Source organism: Thunnus maccoyii, chromosome 12 (genome assembly GCF_910596095.1).
Source record: "Thunnus maccoyii chromosome 12, fThuMac1.1, whole genome shotgun sequence".
NCBI classification, from domain to species: domain Eukaryota; kingdom Metazoa; phylum Chordata; class Actinopteri; order Scombriformes; family Scombridae; genus Thunnus; species Thunnus maccoyii.
Genome location: NC_056544.1, coordinates 23,765,400 through 23,789,435, shown reverse-complemented (window position 1 = coordinate 23,789,435; position 24,036 = coordinate 23,765,400). Strand labels below are relative to the sequence as shown.

The window sequence follows — 24,036 nt, the reverse complement described above, 5'->3', positions numbered from 1 at the left end:
ATGATTTACAGTATACAAACCTCCTTATTTATCTTATACTGGCTCTTTATGCAGCCCCTCAGTTCAGCCTCTGTCTCAAACAGGCTGTTTTAGCTCCTGAGTCTGTTCTGATTGGCTAGCTTTGGGAAGCTGCCCCTCAGCAGACTTCAGCCAGCTCTGGAGGCTACGTAAACAAACAGTAGTAGTAGGATTTCACTTATTTTTCTCGTTCCTTGCTGGAAATGGAAACTTCTCAAATACATCATGCGAGTGGACAACGTGAACAAGCCGTGGAACAACATTAGCAACAAAGGCTACAGAACGGACGGCCGTCAATCTGACATCACAAAAAGCAAGATATGTCTCCTGTAAATCCTTTGGTTTATATTTCTCCAGCCCATTTGTCACTCATGTATCAATGGACACTAAAAGAGCTCTCGCAATCCCAAGATCAATAATGTAGTGAGCAAGATTTTTATCTTAACACCGTAAACAATACCAATGATGCTCCCGACTATAAAAATAAATCCCAGGTTGTAAAAAGTTGAATTTTCCTTTTAACTGTGTTAACTTGTGTCTTTGTCTATATCAGTATGTGATGTGGACTGTGAGGCTGTTTTGCTACAGAACATTAAAATTCAGTTAATATTTGTCCAGAGGTGCGGTCAATATGCCAGAGGCTGTTTAGGTTTTGCTCTCTGAATCAGATTTATTGCACAGTGAAGTCATGCAGTTCGCTCAGAAGTCGAGTGGCACACAAATAAATATGAAATATGAGTCTGTCATATTTTAAGACGGCAAGATGGCACGCAGCAGCATCTTTTTTCTCACTGCATGAAATGCCAATATTCAGTGACCGTGTGCGTTTTGATTTGATGAGGATTTGTCTGTGATGCGTCACTAAACCCAGCTATGGATGAGAATTGATTTTTTTGACAGGAGCAGCTGAGCATCATAAGTAAACCTCCAATTTATTTTTTCTCTTGGCAATAAACTTATTGACATTTTGGCAACAAGGGACATCAATTAGGGCCACGGCTCCACTGAACATCATTTACGCTTCTTCAAACCTTCTATTATGTCACCCTTCGCATTCCTCAACCGCAAGCTGCAGTCGTTGCTTTATGATTTGAATGCACTTTGCTACTACAGCATGTGGTAGTGCATAATGCAATACAACCTTCAAATACTTTGCATTCCGTTTTCCAAACCATTGTGTCTTCCCTGCGGTTTGACAACAGATGAGTTTTCTCTGTATATATCCAGGAGTGAAAAAGTTGTTGGCTTTGCCTCGTATTTGTTCCTCTGCAGTGCAGAATGATCGCTATTTGGAAAAAAAAAATACCCTTGACATGAACATTTGTCTTTTTCATCTTTACTCGCTGACCTCTCTGCCATATTGATCTTTCCAAGATGTCAGCCGGCTAGCAAGCAGGGTGCAGTGTCGGTCAGCCTCTGACCATTTCACTTTATCTTCCACCAGCGTATTCAACTCATCAGAACCCAGAAAACATCTTGAAGTCTATAAGACTTCTACAGACTGTTGGCCAAGATGCTAAAACATTTTCCAGAACATTTAAATTGATTTTTTTTCTCCTCATCGGGATACGAACCAAAATATTTGATTATTTTTTCTAATACAGAATGTATTTATGCATCTCAAATCCATTTAAATCCTTCACACCAAGTATTTTCTTTGCAACATGTTTGATTTGTCAGAGTGAAGGGTAATTTATTTCTAGCTATGCCGCAGTGCTGGTTGGCCTGGACATGTGCTGTGCAGGAGAGGCACAAGATAAGGAAGCAAAGAAAGAAACTTAAGAACGAGATGAAAAGGCAAAGAAGCTCTGGTAGAGTAAGGGCAAAGAGAATGACAGAAGAGGACAAAACTAGGAATGGGTAAGGACTGAGGGAATGATAAAAGAGAATATAGGACCCGGGAAAAGTTCAGCCTGAGAGAATGAGATGAGAAAGTGAAGAAGGCAGAAACCGACATGAGAGTGAAAGATAGAGAGTGAAATCCCAGGGGTTTCCTTTCTCCTAGACTCTCCTCCGTTTTATTTTCTCAGTGAGGAGAAGCAGGAGGAGAAGGACAGGAAACTACTCTCGTCTGTCCCTCCTAGGAGATGGAAGGACGAGACAGTGTAACCGTCTCCTTCTGATTGCCTATCTGACGCCAAAATCATGCAGATTGCTACCTGATAGCCTGAAAGTCAGGTGGAGATGAGGCTAAAGGGGAGCGCTTTGCTTTAGAAAAATGTTTTTTTTAGCATCTAACTTCATGTCAAATCATTCACTCTTTTCTCTTTCACAGTGCGGAGCTGTTCTGATGACATGTTAGCTGGATTCATATTTTCTAATTGTTTCGGGTCTTCCACTAACACTAAATTTATTATGTGTTTGTCTTCTGATTTCTGAAAGCAGGACTTGAAGTTGCACAGTGTTTTTACTCTTCCTGAACGTTTCTGTGAATGAAACTCGCCCACAAACGAAACAGAACATGGAGCCTTATATGGACGTTTTAGGGGTATGGATTATGCTAATGATGATGTCTCCTCATGAACAGGTGGCATTTTTCAGGCTGAAACGATTGATTTACAACAAATTCAGGCAGATAAGAGAGTTTGTTGAATCCCACATAGGATTTTCTTATTTTCCTCTCATTGCTTTGTGCAAGAACAGATATAAGAGAAAAATAAGAAGACAGTCATGCATGAAGCCCATTGATTTTACGAGGTAAATACAGATGTCAGCATGCTAACATGCTGATGTTTAGCAGGAATACTGTTTACCATCATCAACAGCTTAGTTTATTTCGTGTATTAGTATGCTAACATTTGCTAATTGGCACTAAATGACCTTCTGGTGGTGTTAGATGAAAAGTCAGAGGATCACCAAAGTTATTCAAATGCATCCTGAGGGGAACATGAATGTGTGTTCCAAATTTCATGGCAATCCATCCAGTAGTTGATGAGATATTCCAGTCTGGACCAACCGAGAGCCACACAGCTATCGTGTCAAAAAAAAAAAAGTTGCCAAACATTATTGTGAAGCTGCAGACAATCCCACTGAGATGGCGCAATAAATTTACAAAAACAGATTTCTCTGCATAAACTCTGGCCTGAGTCGGTTTTAGACCTATCAGGGTTGGAAATACTCTCTGACGAGGTACACTTTGCTTGAAGGCATGAGCCAAGGAGAACGAAGCCATCTGTGCCAAAGAGACATGACAAGGCATCTCACCCAACCACAGCTTTAGTGACAGCTGGAGAAGTGAGATCTTTAATATTTCATCTCAGACAGCCACATCTTCTATGGTTTTCTCCGAGCAACAAAGCCATTTTTCACCATTCATTAGGATTTTGCTATGCAATCAGCCAGCTGGATAGCGAGACAGAAAACTCCCCAATTAGGTCGTTATCGCCAAGGACTCTGTAGTCATTTTATGTGAACTAACAGCATTGTGAAATCTGCAGGGTGGTGTGTATGTGCATAAACTTGTGCATGTGTGTATGAGGTCTGTCTTTGTATTTTGCACCATTTGGAGTTTTTAAATTACAACGTGAACTGCACGAAACATTGGCGACAGATAACCACTATTTTTATGCAGAGACCTCGTTAGAATGCTAAAAATGCTTTGTTTCGACTGAGGAGAATAGTAGTTTTGTTATGCCACAGTGGTCCCAATTGGGGCATAGTCTTGGATTTCAACTTATCTCCAGTGCATTCTGCTCCCGCCAAACATAACACAGCTTCAGGCTCTTTCCAATGCAGGCCTGTAAAGCAATTATGGATGAAGGGGGGGTGGGGGGGGGCATGTTGCCTCTTGATAAGCATTCCCTCGACGGAGTAATCTCACACTCGGTACCTTTTGGCATTCTGTGGTGAGGGAATCACTAGTAAAGTCATACATTTTCAACATAAAGGAAGTGGAGGGAAAATTCTTGAGGCTCGTGTTATGAGCTGAATGGTGATTTCATGCTTCTCCATGTTTTAACCTTTGGTGCCTGGTAAGCTGTAGCCTGTGGGGAGCTCTCCTTATTTGGCCCCTGAGAGACCTGTGAAGGATCTGAAAAGGTTAAACTATGATAAATGGATGATACCTTTTGGCACAACATCAGGAGATAGATGATGGGCTGCCGCCGCCTTTCATGTCGTTGAGAACGGATGCAACAAGACGGCTGGCAGAAAGCATTGCAATAAAACCCAATTTCTTAGCTTTTCCTTCCTGTGGCTCCACAGATACACGAGGCCGGCTACATTACTCAGCTCTTTAGGCAAGATTAATGAGCGTGTCCTCCATGGTGGGAGAGAGGAATGATCAAACTGCTATTTGTATTTTGGCGTAATCTCTTTCTGTATGCCGTGAGCATTATTCTCCCCCCCAGATTAGAAACAAATTGGATGCCAAGGTTATTAATTATGGAGACATGGGGTTTGCCAAAAAAATGGACTTATTGGCCAAAAATAGAGCAAAGGAGAAGAGTCTTTTTGTAAAATAAGAAATGACAAAGCAAAAGTTGTAGGGGAAACCTCGACTGTAAGCACCAGAGAGCCACGGAGATAGAAGCAGCCTGCTGTAGCCTTCTAGTGTTTTGCTGACGAGACATGAAATCGTTTCCTCTACCATGATGTCTGCCTTCAGTCGAAACAGTCCCAATTACAGAGCGGACTTTGATGTATATCCCATCATCCCCCCCCCCATTGAGGAGACAGTGTCATGGTTGTTCTTGGAAGGCTCTTTGGTCTCTTACACTCTCTGACGAGCCCACTGATTACACTTCCAGAGGTGTCGAGGAGTAAGCATTTTTTTCCTGGAGACACACAGAGCTGCTTCCACTTCCTTTGTCCTTCCTCTCCACTGGAGGGGCTCCACATTAATTCATCTTATATCAACAGCAGGGTCTGTCATGGAAACCCAGATCTCTGTAGTGTAAAGCAGATAGACAGTCCATTCTCTCTCAGAACAATTTTAGATGATGCATCGTCCACCACTGCACTGGGAAAGCCAAGTTGTGTATACAGACGGGTGATAAATTAATGAAAAAACCTAAATAAATGACGCAGATGCTTCCATATAGGGGTCACTGAAGTTTACATTTCCAGATTGCCTGTTTTGTCCAAGCATCAATACAAAATCCAAAAGTATTGAGTTTAATATCATAGATTTAAAAATGACTTAAATGATTCTCTTAATTGTCAATTGACTAATCAACTAATCGTTAAGCTTTAGCTACGCTACTTTGATTTTAAAATATGGAGTGGAAGTGAATGGAGAGTCGGTCAGTCGGCAAAAATCTTCATGGTTGTTGGTCAGACCTTGAACCAGGTTTCTTTTCCTTCATGGCTGCCACCACAGAGATGATGGGACAGTTTGGCTCGGCTCGGCCCATTTTATCACCTGTGCTCACCTGATCAGTCACCGTGCAGATCAGGTGTTAGCGTTGGTTTGTCTCAAAAGTACAAAAATTCAATAAAGCAGATCTCACCATCACTCCACCCCATCGAAAAGCCACAAAGGAGCATTTAACCACTGCCCTGTGAAAGACTTTGGCCTTTAGGTGCAGCACCTGATAAAGTTTACATAGATTTAACTTTATTGAGATCTTGGACAAGCCTCGTCAGTGGCAAGTAGGTCATACTGACATGTAGGTCAACACTGGAGGTTTCTACGATTGTCAGTACGACTAAATTGATTTTCAGCAGGGAGGCAGAGTGTGTAGTTGATGTGGCAGAACCCTCACTGGCTCAACACAAACTCATCAAAAGGCCTTCTGACTCTGTTTCCTGCTTTTAAAAATAGATTATTGTGATTCATTGTATATTTAATCAAAGCATCCATGAAGACAGTGAAGATAGTGTTGACTGTAGCTAAGTTTCATCAGAGCCACGAGGAATCGTAAATATTAAAAAATCCAGGTTGCATTGACAAAAAACAGTAAAATAAGGAAAAACCTGTCACATCCTTTTCCACTTCTTTCCTACTTTGCTATAAAAAGATATGAGATGAACTTGAATACTTTACACTAGAGCTGCAACGATCACTTGATCGACCAGGAATTAATCATAAACTGTTTTGATAATCCATTAATTGTTTTGAGTCATTTTTTAAGAAAAAATGGCAAAATCTTCTGGTTCCAGCTCCTTGAATTTTAATATTTTCGGGATTCTTTATTGTTCTATGATGTTGGAACAAAACAAGACATTTTAGGTCATATCTTGAGCATTTGGAAACAATAATTGACATTTTTCACCATTTTCTGACATTTAATAGACCAAACAACTAATTAATCGTGAAAATAATCAACTTATTAATCATCAATGAAAATAATCGTCAGTTGCAGCCCTACTTTACACTGTCAGAGGACAAAGACAAAACACTAACATATGAGTCAGACCTTCAAGAGATATTTCAATATAGTTTCCATTGTTGGTGAGTTCTTGTCCTGTCCTCTGTTGTGCTGCTAAACAAATAACAAATAGACTAAATTAGAGCTCGAAAGCTTCATTGTTGAATCAATGGATGTTTGTGCTTTGAGATAATAAGATCAAAATCAGGTGGGATCTGTGTTCATTATGAACCAGCAGGCAGGTTTCTTTTTAAAGGCTGCTCTCTAACTTTTTGTAATTAAATAAATTAAATGCATTGTTTGCCAGTGAGACAAAAACAATTCAATAAAAAACTGAAATTATTTTCTCAGTAAACATTTGGAACAGCACTTGTGTATCTTTCTGATCATGCCAGCAGGGATTTAACTTCTTATTTCTGAAGCAATTCAACTTGTTTCAGGATTATTCGAAACTTCTGTTAGTTGCAGTCAAGATAAACAAATGGAGCTTTGAGCGAAATTGCAAAACACTTTTTAGCTTTCAGTTGTTTCAAATAATTTGCTCTGCTTGGGTTTATAGAGTCTAGAAGTGTCCCCAAATCCCCAAACTTCCTCCAAGATCACTGTTAATGCTCTGAAACTCAACTCAACACAAACAAAAAAATCATGGTGATCTGAGAAGAAAGTCCTGGAAGTTTTTAAATCTGAAAACACGATTGTCATTTCTACACAGAGGAGGAATTATTCAAAGACAGCTGGCTACAGCAAATAACACTAACAGATGCACAGGCTCGTTTCAGTGACGCAGAAGAGTATCTGCCTATTTATGAGCTGAATATGACTCCATATCCTCGCCTCGTAATCACAGTGTTAATTCGGCATTCTATCATCATCTCATTAATAATGCAACAAAAGCCTTGATGATGATGATGATGATGATGATGATAGCATCAGATGCTTAGCTATGACTGGGAGGAACAGTATCGACTACACAGGCATTAATATCAGTTTAAATGCTTGAAACACACATTCAGAGTTACAGAGAGTTCAGCCAGTCAAATAGCTGTGCAGTGGTGGAAAGTAACGAAGTACATTTACTCAAGTATTATTGTAAGTAATATTGTGATGTACTTGGAGACATATTTTGTGTCATCTGTTGTTCACGTTGTTTGTCTGCACTAATTGTTGTTTCTGTCTATCTCAGTGAGGTTTTCCTGCTTCAATAATAAGTAATATTCTGAGATTTTACATTAAAAACATTGGATAAGCTTCTAAAATACAACACCTTGTCATAGATTCAACCAGTGGTTCCTAACTAGTTGGTGTCCCTTGCCAAATATTTCACAAGTCCACAAGTTGTTATCAAAATGACATGATGAGTTGTTAACAGTCATTTGAAATAACTGTTTGAGGCTCAAAGAGATGAAATTATCCAGTAATTCACAAAAAATTGACAAAAGTCCAAATAGTTAATACAGATTTGTGTATAAGAACTTTGTTTTTTTCTTCTTTCCTACTCCATTCATCATCTCATGACTGCTTGGTCTCAACCATATGTTGGGAACCAGTATATTAAATTACCTAATGGTTTATACTGGATAGATAGATAGATAGATAGATAGATAGATAGATAGATAGATAGATAGATAGATAGATATTGTTACAGTGAAAAACTGAGCTATGTGCTTATGGAGAACATAATATTTTCTATAAGGTGAAAAATTAAGACAATTAGGAAGAATAAAACCAGTTAATATACAGATATGAAAATGACAAGTCCTTAATCCTAAAACTAGAGCAGATGAGATAAGTAAGTGTAAGTCGCAGCCATATTAGACAGTAGTGCAAGTTATTTGAAATACAGCAGTTTCAAAGTCTGTTGCACTGTGAACCAAACAGATGAAGGTTACTATGAATACTGCAAAGCTTTCAAGTAGTCAAGAAAACTAATAAAGTAAAGCAGTTAGTTTCACTTCGACCAGCCACAACTTTGAAATGCTGTTTATTCTCTGATGCATCAGTATTAACAGTCTGGTATAACAGTATGTCACTAACATGGGCCTTATTTTGGAACCAGTACTTTCACTTTTGATACTCCAAGTACATGTACTTGGAGACATGTACTCCAAGTGCTGATAATACTTCTGTACTTTTACATTAAGTAAATGATTTTAAAACTCCATGCACGTTTGTGGCTGCGTGACTCTTACCTTTTTTTTAGTGTGATGTAACCAGAAAATGGCTGATCAGGGCTCATTACTGGATAAAACGGTGTGTGAGCACCTCCCAAACAGAAGGCTGTTAGCGTGCTTGTGCGCATTGTTTGTGTCTTTATGAATTCCTGCTAGGCAGAATACACGGAGGATTAGACTAATGAGCCCGATGTTTGTGGGGGAGGCTCATCACCTTGGTGAAAAATGGAAAAAAAAACCCTCCAAACAGCCATTTACTGATCTGAGTCAGTTCCAGAACGGCTGGCAGGAATTATTTCTATCATTGTGAGGATCAATCTGCGTGAATGTAGCTCTCACTCGCATGTTCCTAATCACCAGTTTGGCTATTATCGCATCTCAGGTGCGTATCCATTAAGTAAATGAATAGGCATTACCTTGGCAATAAATATAAGCAATGTGATTCATTTCATTAGCATTTTTCCTATTAAAAGTCTGTGTCTCAGAGAATGCTGCAGAAAAAAGAAGAAAAAGCATAAACAAGTCCTCCTTTATTTCCTTCCTTTAAGTTCCAGTGGTTTGCACCAGGAACTTAAGTTATTTCATGAAGAGGGACTTATTATTATTATTATTATTATTATTAATAGTAGTAGTAGTAGTAGTAGTAGTAGTAGTAGTTGTAGTAATTTCTTCTTGAACACTCACACATACCAGTGGTGGGAGAAGAAGTAAAAGTATCAGTACTACAGTGTAAAAATACTCCATAACAAGTTAAAGTCTCACATTCAAAATCTTACTTAAAGTCCCCCTCTGGTCAAAATGTGTTTTGCTTCTTTTTCCTTCAGTTGGAAGTTTGAGCTTCACTGTGCAGAGTTTGACACTTGAAGACTGTTTTCACATTCATCTGCTGAAAAGGGGGGAAAGTTTCTCTGTTCTCACCTTAAATCTGAGTTTAAGACGTGTTCCTACGAGCAGGATTCGTGACATCACTACTAGTTTGGAGCCAATTGTGGTCCAGTATTCGACTTATAAAAGTGTGGTGTGAGAACTTGAAGTCTGCAGTGCACAAACACTGAAAATGGACTTTACAGTGAAGTTGGAGACATTTTGTGTCCAACAGTTAAACTTTTGAAATATTTGCATTTAATTTTAAAGATTTTTAATTAAACATTTTTTTGTGGAAAAAATATGTTGGGCACAATTTATATTTCCACTGTCCTAAAACATGACTGGAGAGGATCTTTAAAGTAAAAATACAGTGGTATCAATAGCAAATTTAATAAAGTATCAAAAGCAAATGTACTTGTTCTGCAGAAAAACAGCTCCTGTGACTGATACTGGATATTATTGTATATTACATTATTAAATTGTTATGCATCATTGAGCACGTGCAGCAATTTAATGATATAGCTGGGTTTAATTACTTTAAATTAGTTCAGAAGGCTCACAAGATAAATCTGTGAGGTTGTGAGACAATTGATGGGGAAGGAAAGAAGTTCTGCTAAACAAATGTGAGTATTCATCTTTCAGATTTTTCTCTTTCTTTGCCTTTTTGTGAAATATCTAAACCTTTTTACAACTTTCAACCTTGAACAGTTATTCAAATGAAACCATCTGAGAGGTTTAGAGGAGAAATCTCTCTTCAGTGAGACGCTAACACATCTGAAACATGACTAGTGATCTCTACTACAGTACACATGGCTCTTTTTGTAAGCGACCAAAAGCCAAAATGTTTAGAAACCACTATAACAATATATTGTATTTATGCGATTATCATACTGTATATACTTTTAATGTAAAATCATAATTGTCTATAGCTGTAAAATAAATATAGCTGAGTAAAAAGTACAATTTTCCCTCTGAACTGTAACTGTGGAGTAGTAGAAGTATAAAGTAGCATTAGATGGAAATACTAAAATACTAAAATGCAGTATTTGAGTAAATGTACTTAGTTACAAGCACAGAGAGACTGAGAAACACATCACGTGTCCTGATTGCTAACGTGAAATCTGTCACATCCCAAGAGATTCTTCCTGCTTGACGAGTCTTGTCACTGACAGCTGGTGTTTCATACACACACACACACACTAACGATACAAACACATACACACGTACACGCGCACATCCTTTTTGGTTAGTGTCTCTCATTATCCTCTGTTCCAGCACATTATGGACACTCTTCAACTAGAATATTTAGTATTGAAAATGTTTTCAGAGGGAAGCAGAGCTTTTCCAAACATTGGGACTGTCGTATTGGTGATATATTATTGATGTCTTCTTTTTTTTGTTTTTCTTGGGCTTGTTGTTATATTGCGAGAACACAACAGTAATTGCTCCTTTGGGATTTCGCTCGACGGGATTTATTACCGTCGCACTCGCACAAGATTTAAAAGCCAGTCTCCGGGTCTGGAAGTAGAAGTTTCGCGTTGGTGTGAAAATTGCCTGTTTGCCCTTGTTCACAACAAACTTGTCATCTCGAGTTTGATGGTTAACAGTTTGCCTGAGTGCCATATTCAAATTTCCTCCCGCTGTCCCTACCCATGCATATATTCGGCTCCACGCTAGGATTATGCTGCACCTTTTATCTTTCAGTTTCATTTTCAACTCACTGTATCTTGTGTAGAAAAGGGACTTTTTGCTGTGCAGGGGTGGACGTGATATGAAAATAAAATAGTGACATACACCTTGAGCCCAGACGTCTCCTCCAAGTCATTACTCTCACCAGACTTCTCTTAACAAGATCATCTTCTCGTTATCGATTCAGCTCATTGTTTACCACGGCGCGCGCTGGGCGATAACCATGCCTATCACTCCGAACAGCTGATCTGAGAGGATTATGGGAACGTATCAGCCTGCTGCATCAATAAACGGCGTGATGATGAAGGCTGCTGTGAGCCCACTTACAAAATGTGAAGTCTCCTCAAACATGGAGTCGTTGACTTCAGGTGTTTTTGGACACACTGGGATACAAAGGGGAAAATCCTGCAGATGTTTAAAGATGTTTGCGAGGCTGCCGCTTTGTGCTTACATAATGACCTTATCAGATACTGCATCATTACGTCGGTGCAGCTGTAAAGCAAGTGTGCATTTCTAAGTTTTTCTCATCAAAGGATGCCCCTGAAATTTCTCCGTTTTTCTCTGAAGGCCTTGCCCTACATTTCTTGGTCTCCAAAGTGCTTCTTTCTCTGACAGCCACTCCTTTTTCTTGCTCCTCTTTTTCATCTATCAGATTGCCTTTCGTTTTCCTCCTCTCCTCAGCCCGCCTCTGTCTGTCATGGCTCCCTCTTTCTCTCTCTCTCTCTCTCTCTCCCCCTTGTCTTTCTCCCGTCTTTTTTTTTTGCCTCAGTCTCTCTTCCTAATGTCCCTCTGTCATTTCCTCCTGGCTTTTTCCTCCTCTATCTTCTCCGCTCACCACCTCCTGCTGCAATTTCAGAGCAAAGGGGAGAGGGAGAGATTCTTTGACCTAGTAAATTGCACCTCATCTTTTGTATTCATGCCAAGGCAATCATTCCTACAGGGATGTGTCTGTGTGGTCCTCACAGCAGTAGCTCTCTCCTCTATCTGGGTGGAGGTTATGAGGACAAGCAATGGCTGCATCATTGTACAGTCTGCACCAGGGGCAACCAGGCTGATATGGAGCCAATTAAGGCGAAGGAGTGTGTTGTAACACGGTGCAACCTGATTGTCTCCACACACCCACTGGCTTGACACGTCGGGCTGCCTGGGTCTGGTCTTTCTAGCAGAACATACTAATAAAAACTCACAGCGAGAGGGGGCGTTTGTTCTCATCTCTGGGTCACCCGCACCGGATGAGGTGAGGGAGAAGACGAGGAGGAGGATCACTTTTTATCTGTGAGAGAAGAGAGAGACAGAAACAAGGTGCAGCATTGTTCTTTTCACCTTTCGCGCAGGTGGTGAGGAGAGTTAAGGTTTAATGACAGAGTACTACCTTCAGGGCAGAGCTGAGCTGCAGAGGTGTTTGTGATAGAAGGGCCTTTTTGATTGGGGAAGCACTGCAGGGATTAGAGTGTGAGACAGAAATGAGGCCGTGGGTTTAGTGTGGGTGGACACATTAATAGCAAAACCTGTATGGTAAAATTCAGCTCGGTATAGTTGCACTGTGTTCAGACTTTGTTGAGAGACTGGTGCAGAGATGATGTGGTAACTGTTCAGGCTGTAGTTTGTGATGTGTTATTGTGTCAACCTCCTCCAGATATGGTAATACCCCTCCTTTTGTTGCACCGTGATTGGGAAAACAATTTAGTACTACATTAATATAATTTCTAGGAGACAGGGTCATAAGTTGCATATCTATAAATTGGGAGCAGTTCAATCAACGAGAGATTTTCACTTCTGAGATGATTTCTTTTGAATAATTCTCAGAGGCCTGAAGAAGTAAAATGTCAGTGTTTTGCAAGAAAGAATTTAGAGAAAAGACTCATTTGAGTAAAGATTGACTTGATTAATTAATTCAATTTTTTCCCACCTTGAACAACAGCCCTAAAAGTAACAGCGGTTCTCCATAAAATGGTAAAACAAAACCAGTGTGAACTGCTAGTTGGAGACGAACTCCACTGTGATGCTTTGTACTTCGAACATACTTTGTACTCCCCTCCGATCAGGCCTGTGAAAATTGAAAAATATGTCAGTGAGCCACACCGCTGTGCTTTGCATGATTTGCATGTAAAGTACAACATGCAAAGTGCAGCAGTGTGGCTCACTTACGTGTTTTTAATCCTTTCTGGACAACAATGGAAGTCTACAACACAGAGGAATAAGATATATCAGACTTTAGATACACACAAAATACTTGTAAGTAGGATCAGTTTATTGTTGGTTTGGCTCTGCACATAAGATTTGTTGACAATAAGACAAATATGGAAAATCACCATCCAAATCCTTCAAGTTAGATTCAAAGGATAAAATAATTGTTGCTGTGATAACTTTCCAGATTTGTAAAATCCTGTCTCATAGCGTTGCAAACCACACAAACTTGCCTTCCTAGAACATATTGTATCTGAGGCATAAAGACAATCATTATTTGCATGACCCCAAGAGGTCACTCAACCAGTGGTAGTGAGGACAGCTGATTAACATCATCCCTCTCTTTTCCCATCCTATCCTATCTTGAAACTACATAGTGGCATAAATTTCCCTTCTGTAAACCAAAGATCAAATCAAGTTTTGCATGTTGTGTCATTGTTTTTTTCCAAGATGAATCTCAGAACAATCAAAACAACTTTGTTATTCTGAGACTTGTTACCATTTGACTGTGGGAAATCTCCCCACGTGCGGCTTTAAACGTTAATCAGTTTATTTGACAACAGCAGGTGACCGACCATCAAGCTTTTGTGAGCTGCGGTTGACAGCTATTATACATCATTTTCATCCTAATCAGTGGCTTTGTCTCCCACCTGAGCTACAACAGTCCTCTATTATCTGCCCTTTTATAAACGAACAAAAACAGCATGAAGTTCTGATTGTCACTTATCAGGCTTCTGAACTGTCGCTTGAATTTGTGAGTCGGGTATCTGAATTTTTCTAGGAGTGAGTTTGATCGTAGGATTCAGTTGTTGCTCAGAAGTGAACAGGACTAATCACCGTGTCAGCTCTCTGTGCTTTGTTTTTGTTCTGTGTGTGTGTGTGTATGTGTGTGTGTGTGTGTGTATTAGACTCAGTTTGATGTGCTTTAAACTGTTGTATCCCTCTCAATGGCCATACATTTTTCCTTTGATCACAAACGTGCACACAGACGCACATTAAATCTTTTCCCTCTCTAGCACTATCTGCGTTGAATTTCTCTTTCTCTGTCTGTGCCACACACACATATACACATATACACACACACACACACACACACACACACACAAAGTGAAGAGCCCTCTTTAAACTCCTGCTTGCTTTGAAGATCACAGCTCCGCCGCCAATCTCTCCCCTTCTTCAAACGCTCTGGATGATATCAGTTCTTGTTTCAACCGTGCCCCCCTAACAAGATCATCAGCCATGTCACTTATCCAAAAAACACTCCATCAATGAATTTTCTCTTTTTTTTTTTTTAGGTCAGACACATTTTTTTTTTTCTGAAGTAGATAATTGCCCTCCATCAAAGATGTCTTCTTTTTCAAGGTGCTCACAGAAAACTCTGCTTTAATTAAGACCAGAGCGTCAGCGCAGCAGGAGCTGTCAACCTGGAGTATGACTGCTGACCGCTGGAATCCCTAATTGCCCCTGTTTCGATATCCACTCTCTCTCCCTCTCTTCCCTCCTCTCTCCAGTCCTCCTCCTCTTCCTCCTCCTCTCCTCGTCTTCATTAGTTCTCAACAGCGCTCGCTTCCCACCTCAGCTCCCTCTAATGACTGGTCAAACGTGCATGCTGGACAAACAGCTCCAAATAAGCCCTCCTCCATCGACTCTGCCCTGCAGCACTCAACCTGCCGGACTGTGTGTGTGTGCCAGCACTCATCAGCACAATAGAAGCAGGTTTTCATTCTGGTCTAAACAGAACTCCTGTACAGCCATAACTGAATTTTTTTCTCTCTGCTGTTGCCTCCAGCTGCTGAGAGATTTTACTCTAATTGGTAACCGGACTCACGCGGCCCCTCCAGTCTGCTCCGCCTTTCCTGCCATTGACTCTAATTGGTGTTTTGTTTCTCCGTTCGTTAACTCTATTCATTCACTTGTTCACGCTCTCTGTCCCCGTCCATTTCATTGCTTTATCCTTCCATTTTCCCCCTCTCTTTCTCTTCTTTTAATCCTCTCATATCATAAATTGCACATTTTGGATCTCACAGTAGGAACCAGCTTAAGAAATTTTGAGGGCATTTTTGTCCCTTTATCTGATTTTAGAGTTTTTAATGATGTTTTTTTCCAACTGAATGATAAAATAATACATTAGCATTGCAAATATATGCTCGATTCATCCCAGAGAGATTTGTCTTAACTTTACTCGGCAGATAAAAAACAGCTGGCTTTACAAAAGATTGTGATGACATTTTTTTTCCTAACCAGTCTGTCTTCCACTCTGCATTGTTGATGTTTATTTTGTTTGAGGATATTTTTTACAATTATTAGTTGTGTTATTTGTAACTGTGTGCATTCAAGTGGCGTGGCTAAAGGCAAAGTCGGTCTGTTGTTCAATCCACCACTTTGTTCCACGCTGAAAAAATATCAACAGCTGTTGGATTAATTGCCACAAGATTTGGTGCAGATATCCATGGTGTTCAGAGGATGAATCCTAATGACTTTGGTGATCCTCTTACTTTACCTCTAGTACCACCATGAGGATGACGATTCTGGATTTGAGTGAAATGGCTCCACAACTGTTGGATGGATCGTCATGAAATTTTTTTGCAGACATCCATGTCCCTCTTAGGATGAACTGTAATAACTTTGGTGATCCTGACTAGCGCCATCATCAGGTCACATTTTCAACTGGTCTGATACTTTTGTTTATTACCAAATATCTGCAAAACTAATGGCGTTCCCATCAGCCTGAGCTGTTATTTGTGTTTAGTGCTAAATCTTTCAAGCGTTGCAAGTTAACACACTTAACTAAGATTGTGAACATGGTAAACATTATACCTGTAAAACATCAGCATGTTAGCATTGTCACTGTGTTGCCATGCTAGTCATAGCATTTAGCACAAAGCAAAAGTGTTGACAACTATTTCCACTAGGAAATGGCTAAAGCCTGCTCGAATAGTCGCTAGATGTAGCTAGATGATGTCACACACACATATGTGACGACATAATGTAATTACATATACAATGTTTTAAAAAAATCAAACTAAAGAAAACGAAGTCAAAACTGACTCTAACTAGCTATATCATTAGGTTTTTAGCTTTTTAGCATTTTTAACCAGCTATATCCTCAATATGCTTCTAAATCTACCTCTCATATTAAAAAACTACTTTATACAGGCTGTTGCATAGACTGTATAAGCAAAGTGTCATGAATAGAGAGATTATCCAGACACTGAAATAAACTCACCATTGTTAACTCTGTCTATTTTGACAAAATAGTCAAGTTAAATAAATTTAGAATTAAAAAAAAAGTAGCCGGAGTTCCCAGTCAAACAATGGGGATCATTGATGGGTTCATTCACGTCTCTGTCTGGCTGATGATTGGTCCACTGAATGTGCTGCTGTTCTATCCCACCCAATGAACACAGTCAGTCAGAGAGCCACAGCTAGCGTTAGCGCACATTCACTGAGAAATACTGGTGACTCCCTCCAAGGACAGTGTAAGGTCTGTCCAAAAAGTCTCTTGACTCGTCACTGAAAAAAAAAGTCACTAAACAGGTCTAAAAGTCACCAAATCTAGTTTGCAGTCACTTAGTTGGCAACAGTACAACCTCACAGAGCCGCTAACATGGCTGTACACTCTTTGGTCGTTTCTAATCAAAACCTGCTTTGTTTTTTTCACCAGTATAACACTGGAAAATATGACCCATTAGTCATCCATGGAGGACAAAAGCTGCATTCACAACCCTCATGAGCAACACATGAGCAACACATGAGCGATGTGACATACAATAAAAGATACTTATATATTGCGGTCATTATTCCCCCCCTTTTTCCTTTTTTTAAGAACTTTTCAGAGCTTTTTTGCTTCAAGCCACCATTAATATCTGACCGTGTGTGGAAGCCGTCTCTCTGAGGAAGCTATAGAAAACAAAGGCGTCTTTCACAAGCCTAAAGGTCAGCCCGGAGGAGGCTGAAAATGCTCTGTTCTTTTGTGGCATCTCTGGGCTGATACTAGACAGTCAGACAGCATCCTGCTGGGCTTGATGATTGCCGCCTCTCAACGCTCACATTTACTGGCCATATCCTCCATTTCGCATCCTTGAAGACCCTGCATCCTCACTAAGCTCTAGCTCGATCCCCCCTTCCCACTGCATTCACCCACACAAAATCAATAACAACACTCGAATGCTATTTCTTCGCTCTGAGGGGGTATGGCATACATCAAGCGTAAAGGTTCACTGCAGTGTAAGTATGTCTTTTCCTCAAGGGACTGAGCTAGGTTGGGGAAGTGAAGGGCGGGGGGGAGTCGGGTGAGGAATTAAATCTGATTTCACACACCCTTAAGACCCATGTGAGTTTTAACCACCAATTATTGCCCATGTTACCCATGGGCAGCGAAGGGCTCTGAGCGCTGACCACGAAGCCAATCAGGCCGGGCTGAACTGCACAATCTTTTCCAACTACAATCACGTAGTAATAATGTGTGATTATATGAGCCCTCTATGGCTTTTATTCCTCCCTGTTGTTTAATTTCACACTCTTGTACACGGTCTTCAACTGCCACTCAGTAATACCAGACTCACACATGATCCCCGAAACAGCCTCAATACATCTGGAAACACATTTTAAAAGGCGAGCCTCATGATTTTTTTGAATCAACACCAGAAGACTATCTAGTGACTCAACGTCTCTATTTGGTTCCCAAACACCCACCCCGTCTCCCTCGGCTTTCAAGGATACCGCCTCCCCAGGTGGTCTGGGACAGAGCTCCTTCTCCCTTTTCATCCCCTCCACCATCTTCTCAAGGTTAATCCCTGCAGCTCTGACAGACATGTTTTCTTCCACACAGAGCGGGTCAGGATGTCAGGCGGGGTGAGCAGTGGGCAGAGTGTGATGGTTCATACAGCCCAGTGAAGGACAGGTGCTCTGGAAGCAGAGAAAGGTTCAGATGCCGACAGAATAAGGAAACAGAGGAGGGCTGCCTCGGCTGTCTGGGTTGTCACTCCGGCAGGTGAAGCAGAGATGTGACAGGCCGTTGTCTGTCTGCATGTTGTTTCCGTACCTTTACTAGGCCACTGTGGATGGATGGATAAGCTTAATGAAACCAGGGCGAGCTCCCAGTGTGTGCCGCAAGTGGGACAAGGTTACCTTTCATCTCTCTTTGGCTGAAAACCCTATAATGACATGAAATATTATCTTTTCATCCCGTGAGAGCTAATTTTTTAATGTCATAATATATGTACACTCCACTTACACTAGAAAAAAAGCACATTTGTAGTGGTGTCTTTATGATGTAGTACATAAACAATGCAACTATCGAGCACTGAAATGATTGGTCAATTAATCGATTAATCAATTGACAGAAATAATTGGACATGTTTTCAAGCAAAAAGCCACTTGGTCCAATGAGGATTTTCTTTTCTCTGTTTGCTGAGTTGAATCTCTGTTGGTTTTGCACTGTTGTTTGAACAAAACAAAACGTTTTCTGGGAAACTGTAATTGGCATTTTTCACTATTTTCTGATATTTTATAGAATCAGTGAAAAAAGGTAAATCCTGCACACTTAACTCCAAGCCACAAAAGATTAAATATAATATTTTATAGGCCAAATGATTACTGGATTAACTGAGAGAATAATCAGCAGATTAATCAATAATGAAAATATTTTTAGCCTCAAGCTTCAAAAATTATCTGCCCCTTTTCAGGCAAATAAAAGATATAAAACCACCTTTCACTCCCTAAAGAATCACACAATTTGCTGAATGTACCGTAGAATATCAGCTATTTTTGAATGACTCCTCTGTGGCTCTAAATCCTTTTCCATCTGTCAACTTATTGAAGAAATATGGACTCAGCATGCTGTGTGATTATGAAAAATGCTCCTGAAATTGTTTATTAGAAATGTATTATTAGATTATCTCAAAAATAAGGATGGCGTCTGGGAAAAGTCAGAAGTTATAAGGTTTTTTTCTTCTTCTTATGATGATGTGGTAAAGATGGGGTGACCAGATGAAAATGGGTGAAATTCAGGACAGGACAGGGGAGTTGGGGGTGGGTGTGGTCTCCAGTACATTACATTCAGCGTCAACGAACAGTAACACACATGAAAGTCAAAACTCAACACTAAAAAAAAAAAAAAAGACTATAACTAATCAAAACTTGGGTTTAGTCTAATTTTCGGGACGAACAGAACAGGATTCAGGATTCTGGACAGCTGCTCGTAATTAGATACTGTCTCAAATTTTTCAGGATGTCTGGTCACCCCAGGTGCAGAAGAGAAATTAATGTTTATTTCATGCAAACCTGAATAACATTACCTGAATATAGTCATTTTTGCTCCCTTTTATCTATTTTTGTGCCTCCAGTAAGATAAAATAGCATAACAGTGGTCAACATACATTATGTCACTGATTACAGCTTTGATCAGGTGATGTAACAAGACGTTGAAGGAATACACTTTAAAACACTCGCGGCAACTATGATTAGAGGTGTTTTGTTATGAAGAACAAAGCAAGTGATTTCAAATACATAAATGATAGATGTGTCTTGAATTATGAACAATTTATCGCATCAATTATTGAGCGGAGCACATTTTGTCGAGGATAAATTCAACATGAGTGAAATTTTTCAGTTTTCAGGAGTCAGGAGACGCTCACAGCCGGCCCTGAACGCCACGTCGAGAGGTAAACTACAGTTTACTTCGACTCCATCACCTCAACCCAAACCACCATATTGGTTGGGTCATGTAATTCTGGCTGAAATGGAGAGCCTTGTTCAGACCATCCAGCCTATTTCTTGGTAATAGCCTGACTGGGCTCCCTGAAGAGGCCAATTCTGGCCAGCAAGGCTCACTTAAATTCTCCGTGAGACAGAGGAAGAGAAAATAGGGTCTGTGGAGCCACTTAAAAGCCCCTGGGTGAAAATGGGATTTCTGACCTGCTCCACTGGTGTTGCAGCACTACAGCCAGATTGGCTGTCAAGGTGCTGCCAGGTGGGAGAAGGAAGGACAGGGGGAGATGGGAGGAGTGGATGGATGCTGCTGCTGGTGTAGACCGCCAGGACCTCATTAGCTCTATATTTCATCAAACACTGTGGTACCGGTGTGGCTCTCACTGCCTTCATATATCTCTTTCTCTTTTGCCAGCTTTTCTTTTTCCCTTTTTTTTCCCCCCATCACTTTCTCACCCAGTTTCTTTTCTTATCTATGTTTCCTCTCCCCCACCTCTTCTTTTCCATCTCCCCCTATCTCTGCTCCTTAATGTCTCATTAACCAGATGAGCCAGTTCTGCCGGTAATCTGCCACTAAGTCAAAGTCAGCAGATGAGGATGATAATGACACATATCCCGCCACCCCCTCACCCGGCCAACCATTTGTTCTCGTTAATGCCATGAAAATGTAAATTTGTTATGGCTATAAGCATGTAAATAACTACCATATTTCTGCTGGGGAGATATTTCAGGGCACATTAGAGGGCTCTGCAAGGTCTGGTTTGCATATCATTGATTTTCAGTGCAGGGGTCTGTGTGGAAGCAAGGAAAATCCCGGACACACCCACATGCACACATACGGTACATGTGCAGCAGCTTCAGTACATGTAGAGCAGCTAACATACACAAATAGGTCTATGTTAATGATTTATGTGCATGCACATCCTCGAATGAACATGCCGTTGACAAAAAGAGGCCACACATGTAATGAACCACAGTTTGCATGTACAGATGCTCCCGATGTTGTGGTCTCAAGTGGCGGCTGCGTTTCTAACAGCGGCAAAGAAGCATTTTGTGATTATATGAGGAAAAATTTTAGCAAAACAATCAGGAAAATGCTAAAAAAAAATCATATGTCTTTATAATCATGGCCATAAATTTAAATTTAAGTTAACGAAATACCACAAAATCACATGTTGCATTTGCTAGAAAACATCAGGGATGCATGTGATGCTGTTGAAATTCTTCACACAAATATGACTCTACTGCTCAGTTCACTATACCTGCTCCTGTTTGTAAAACAATATGTGACAGAGATTTCTTAATTATTCATTTTTGTGGCTTTGACATGCTTTGATTCATCCTGGTTTGATGAATGGATCATTTTGCAATCACCAGTATGACAAATATGTCCTGGTAGCTTATGCTGCCAAAAGAAAATCACATTTTTTCAAGATGTAGTTAACTGATTTGTGTGTTTATTTCAGTTATATCTCTCATTAGTTATCTATATCAGATATATTTTAGGGAAAATAATTGGAATAATGGAAAGCTCCCTATTTAATAAGTATGCAATATGAATCGTATGCATCAGAACTGTGACTGTGGAGGTAAACACATATTCCTCTGTTGTGTGCGAGTGGGAGAAAGATTTAAGGTGAATCCTTCGTAAGACCCCGGGGTTCCTACTAATCGCAAAGCAATATGACAAGCTACATATACCCAGGAGGGTCTGTCTCTACACATTTGTCAACAAAGCATTTTCCACCTCAAACACATAGTGAAGCTTTTTACCAAAGTTCCCCAAGGTGTGCATTTCTGTCTGCTTTGCACATATCTGTATAAACCAAGGGCCAAACACAGCTCTCAGAGCATTTTTGACTACTGAAAAAAAAAAAAAACACAGTGTGTTGTTTGTAAAATAACTTTATCATAAACACGGTGCAAAACTAACATGAAAATTCTGCTGGTTGTGCTGCAGTCGCTTCCACAGGGAAGGAAGAGGCCAAATATTTTGATGCACAGTAATATTAGTATGAGAGAGCTTATTTTTTATTGTTGACTTCATTCCTGTTTTTTTATGCTCTGCTTCCTTTAATCAGCCTCTCAAGATGCACTGCAAGACCTGCGCCCTGGTGACCAGCTCAGGTCACCTCATCGGAGGCGGTCGGGGTGAAGAGATCGACCAGGCCGAGTGTGTCATTCGCATGAATGATGCTCCCACCGCCAGGGGTTACGCCCGTGACGTCGGCCGCCGCACTTCCCTGCGCGTCATCGCTCACTCCAGCATGCAGCGGGTCCTGCGCAGTCGCCACGAGCTGCTCAACGCCAGCCAGGACACGGTGTTCATCTTCTGGGGCCCCAGCAGCTACATGAGGCGTGACGGGAAGGGCCTGGTGTACAACAACCTGAGGCTGATGAACCAGGTGCTGCCCAAACTCAAAGTCTACATCATTTCCTGGCAGAAGATGCTGCAGTTTGACGAGCTCTTCAAGAAGGAAACTGGCAAGGACAGGTGAGGGGAAGATGAATGTGCATGAATACAATGAGAGAAGTCATTTGGATTCTGACCATGAGGTGTATGGAGGACAGAAAATGTATCAAATTTAATTACGGTGAAATCACTCTATTGTTGTCATGCTTTGTGGGGATAGAAAAGCATATCAGTGTGGTGGTTTTGCATATTTAAGCTATAATCACTGATTGAATAGGGCCTGTATTCACTGGTACACAATAACAGCATGTTAAGATTCCTATCCAACTGCAGACCTTTATTTATTGTTCAGTATCACCATATTCTTATGAATGGAGGTACTTGTTTGTTAGTTATTGTAAGTATTGGACATAATAGGTCTGTTTCCTCCCCAGACAAGGTGTGGGAGAAGTTAAAAATGTGCAGCTGTGTGAGATAAAACGTGGTTCAGTTCAGATTGGTGCAAATTGGTGGATATGAGCTTATATTTCTGCTTATGTCTCCCAAATCTTTTGTACTTAGCCCAGCAAGTATTAAGGGCATATTTTACTATTTGATGAATAGAAAAAGTGGGCTAGGACTTTGAATTGCCAATTCAAAATGAAAATAGTATACTAGGTGTGCTGTCCTAGCCCACTTTTTCTATTCATTTTCAATACTTCAAAGATACAACACTCAGCTTTATCATAGTAAGTTGAGTGTGTTGTATTATATATTTTTTATGAACTATTTGATAAATGGTCAGTCAAAAATGAGGATAGCTTGTGGAAAAAGTCAGAAGTCAGAAGATATTTTTTTTATCATTATACGTCTATTTATTATATTATTTTATGCCTCCAGGAAGACAAAATAGATTAAAAGTGGTTAAAATACATTGACACAACATGCAAGTCTTCTAAAACAAGACAGTAAAACTAGTCCTACATATAAAAAGCAAGAAAAGAGTCAGAACCAGTTCCATACAGACTTTCAAGGCAACACAGTCATTATTTTTCTAACATAGTAAGGTTTAGTTTTGTTCAATTTACACAAAATACATAATATTCCAGCCACATTTTGTAAGTTCTACCACAGTTATTAGTATTTTGTTCTACAAATTAGTCATCTGCACCCTTACATTAATCATACTTGTGCTCTAGAACAGTATGTGTATGCAGGCTGCCGGGTCCAAGTCGAGTTCAGACTATAACAACAAAACACATATTTTACAATATTATTCCACACATTTTAAGATTAATTTCCTGTCTTCCAGGTCTCTGTCTCTATTATTTCGGTACAATATGAAAATCAACTTGCAGAGAAATTAAATTTGCTTGAGATACAGTAGGTAATCCATCAACTTGAATGTGTAGAGTAGCGAGTGTGTTGCTTATTTTTCTGTCAAGGTCATTATATAGTAATACAGTAGTAACATTTGGTACTACAGTGCATTCAGTGCTTGCAGGAAGCCCCCGAAATCAAAGACATGAGATTCAATCTGTGTTGTTTTTGAAAATCAAGGTTGAAAGACAGTTTAATAACTGTCTTTCAAGAAAAAAACATGGACGTAAGGAAAATGCTAATGGTTTCTTGCCACTATTTGCATTCTCAAGTCATTGATGCTGAAGTTTCCTGCAACCACTTGAATGCA

The 24,036-nt window shown here is 40.1% G+C and overlaps 1 protein-coding gene across 1 annotated transcript in view; it reads left to right on the top strand.

Moving 5' to 3' along the window:
* Window positions 1-24,036, top strand: part of st6galnac5a (ST6 (alpha-N-acetyl-neuraminyl-2,3-beta-galactosyl-1,3)-N-acetylgalactosaminide alpha-2,6-sialyltransferase 5a) — a 54,946-nt gene that overhangs the window by 5,472 nt on the left and 25,438 nt on the right. Inside the window, exon 3 of the mRNA XM_042428530.1 lies at window positions 22,036-22,448. Coding sequence (XP_042284464.1) covers window positions 22,036-22,448 — 413 coding nt within the window. The remainder of the gene's footprint in view (window positions 1-22,035; window positions 22,449-24,036) is intronic.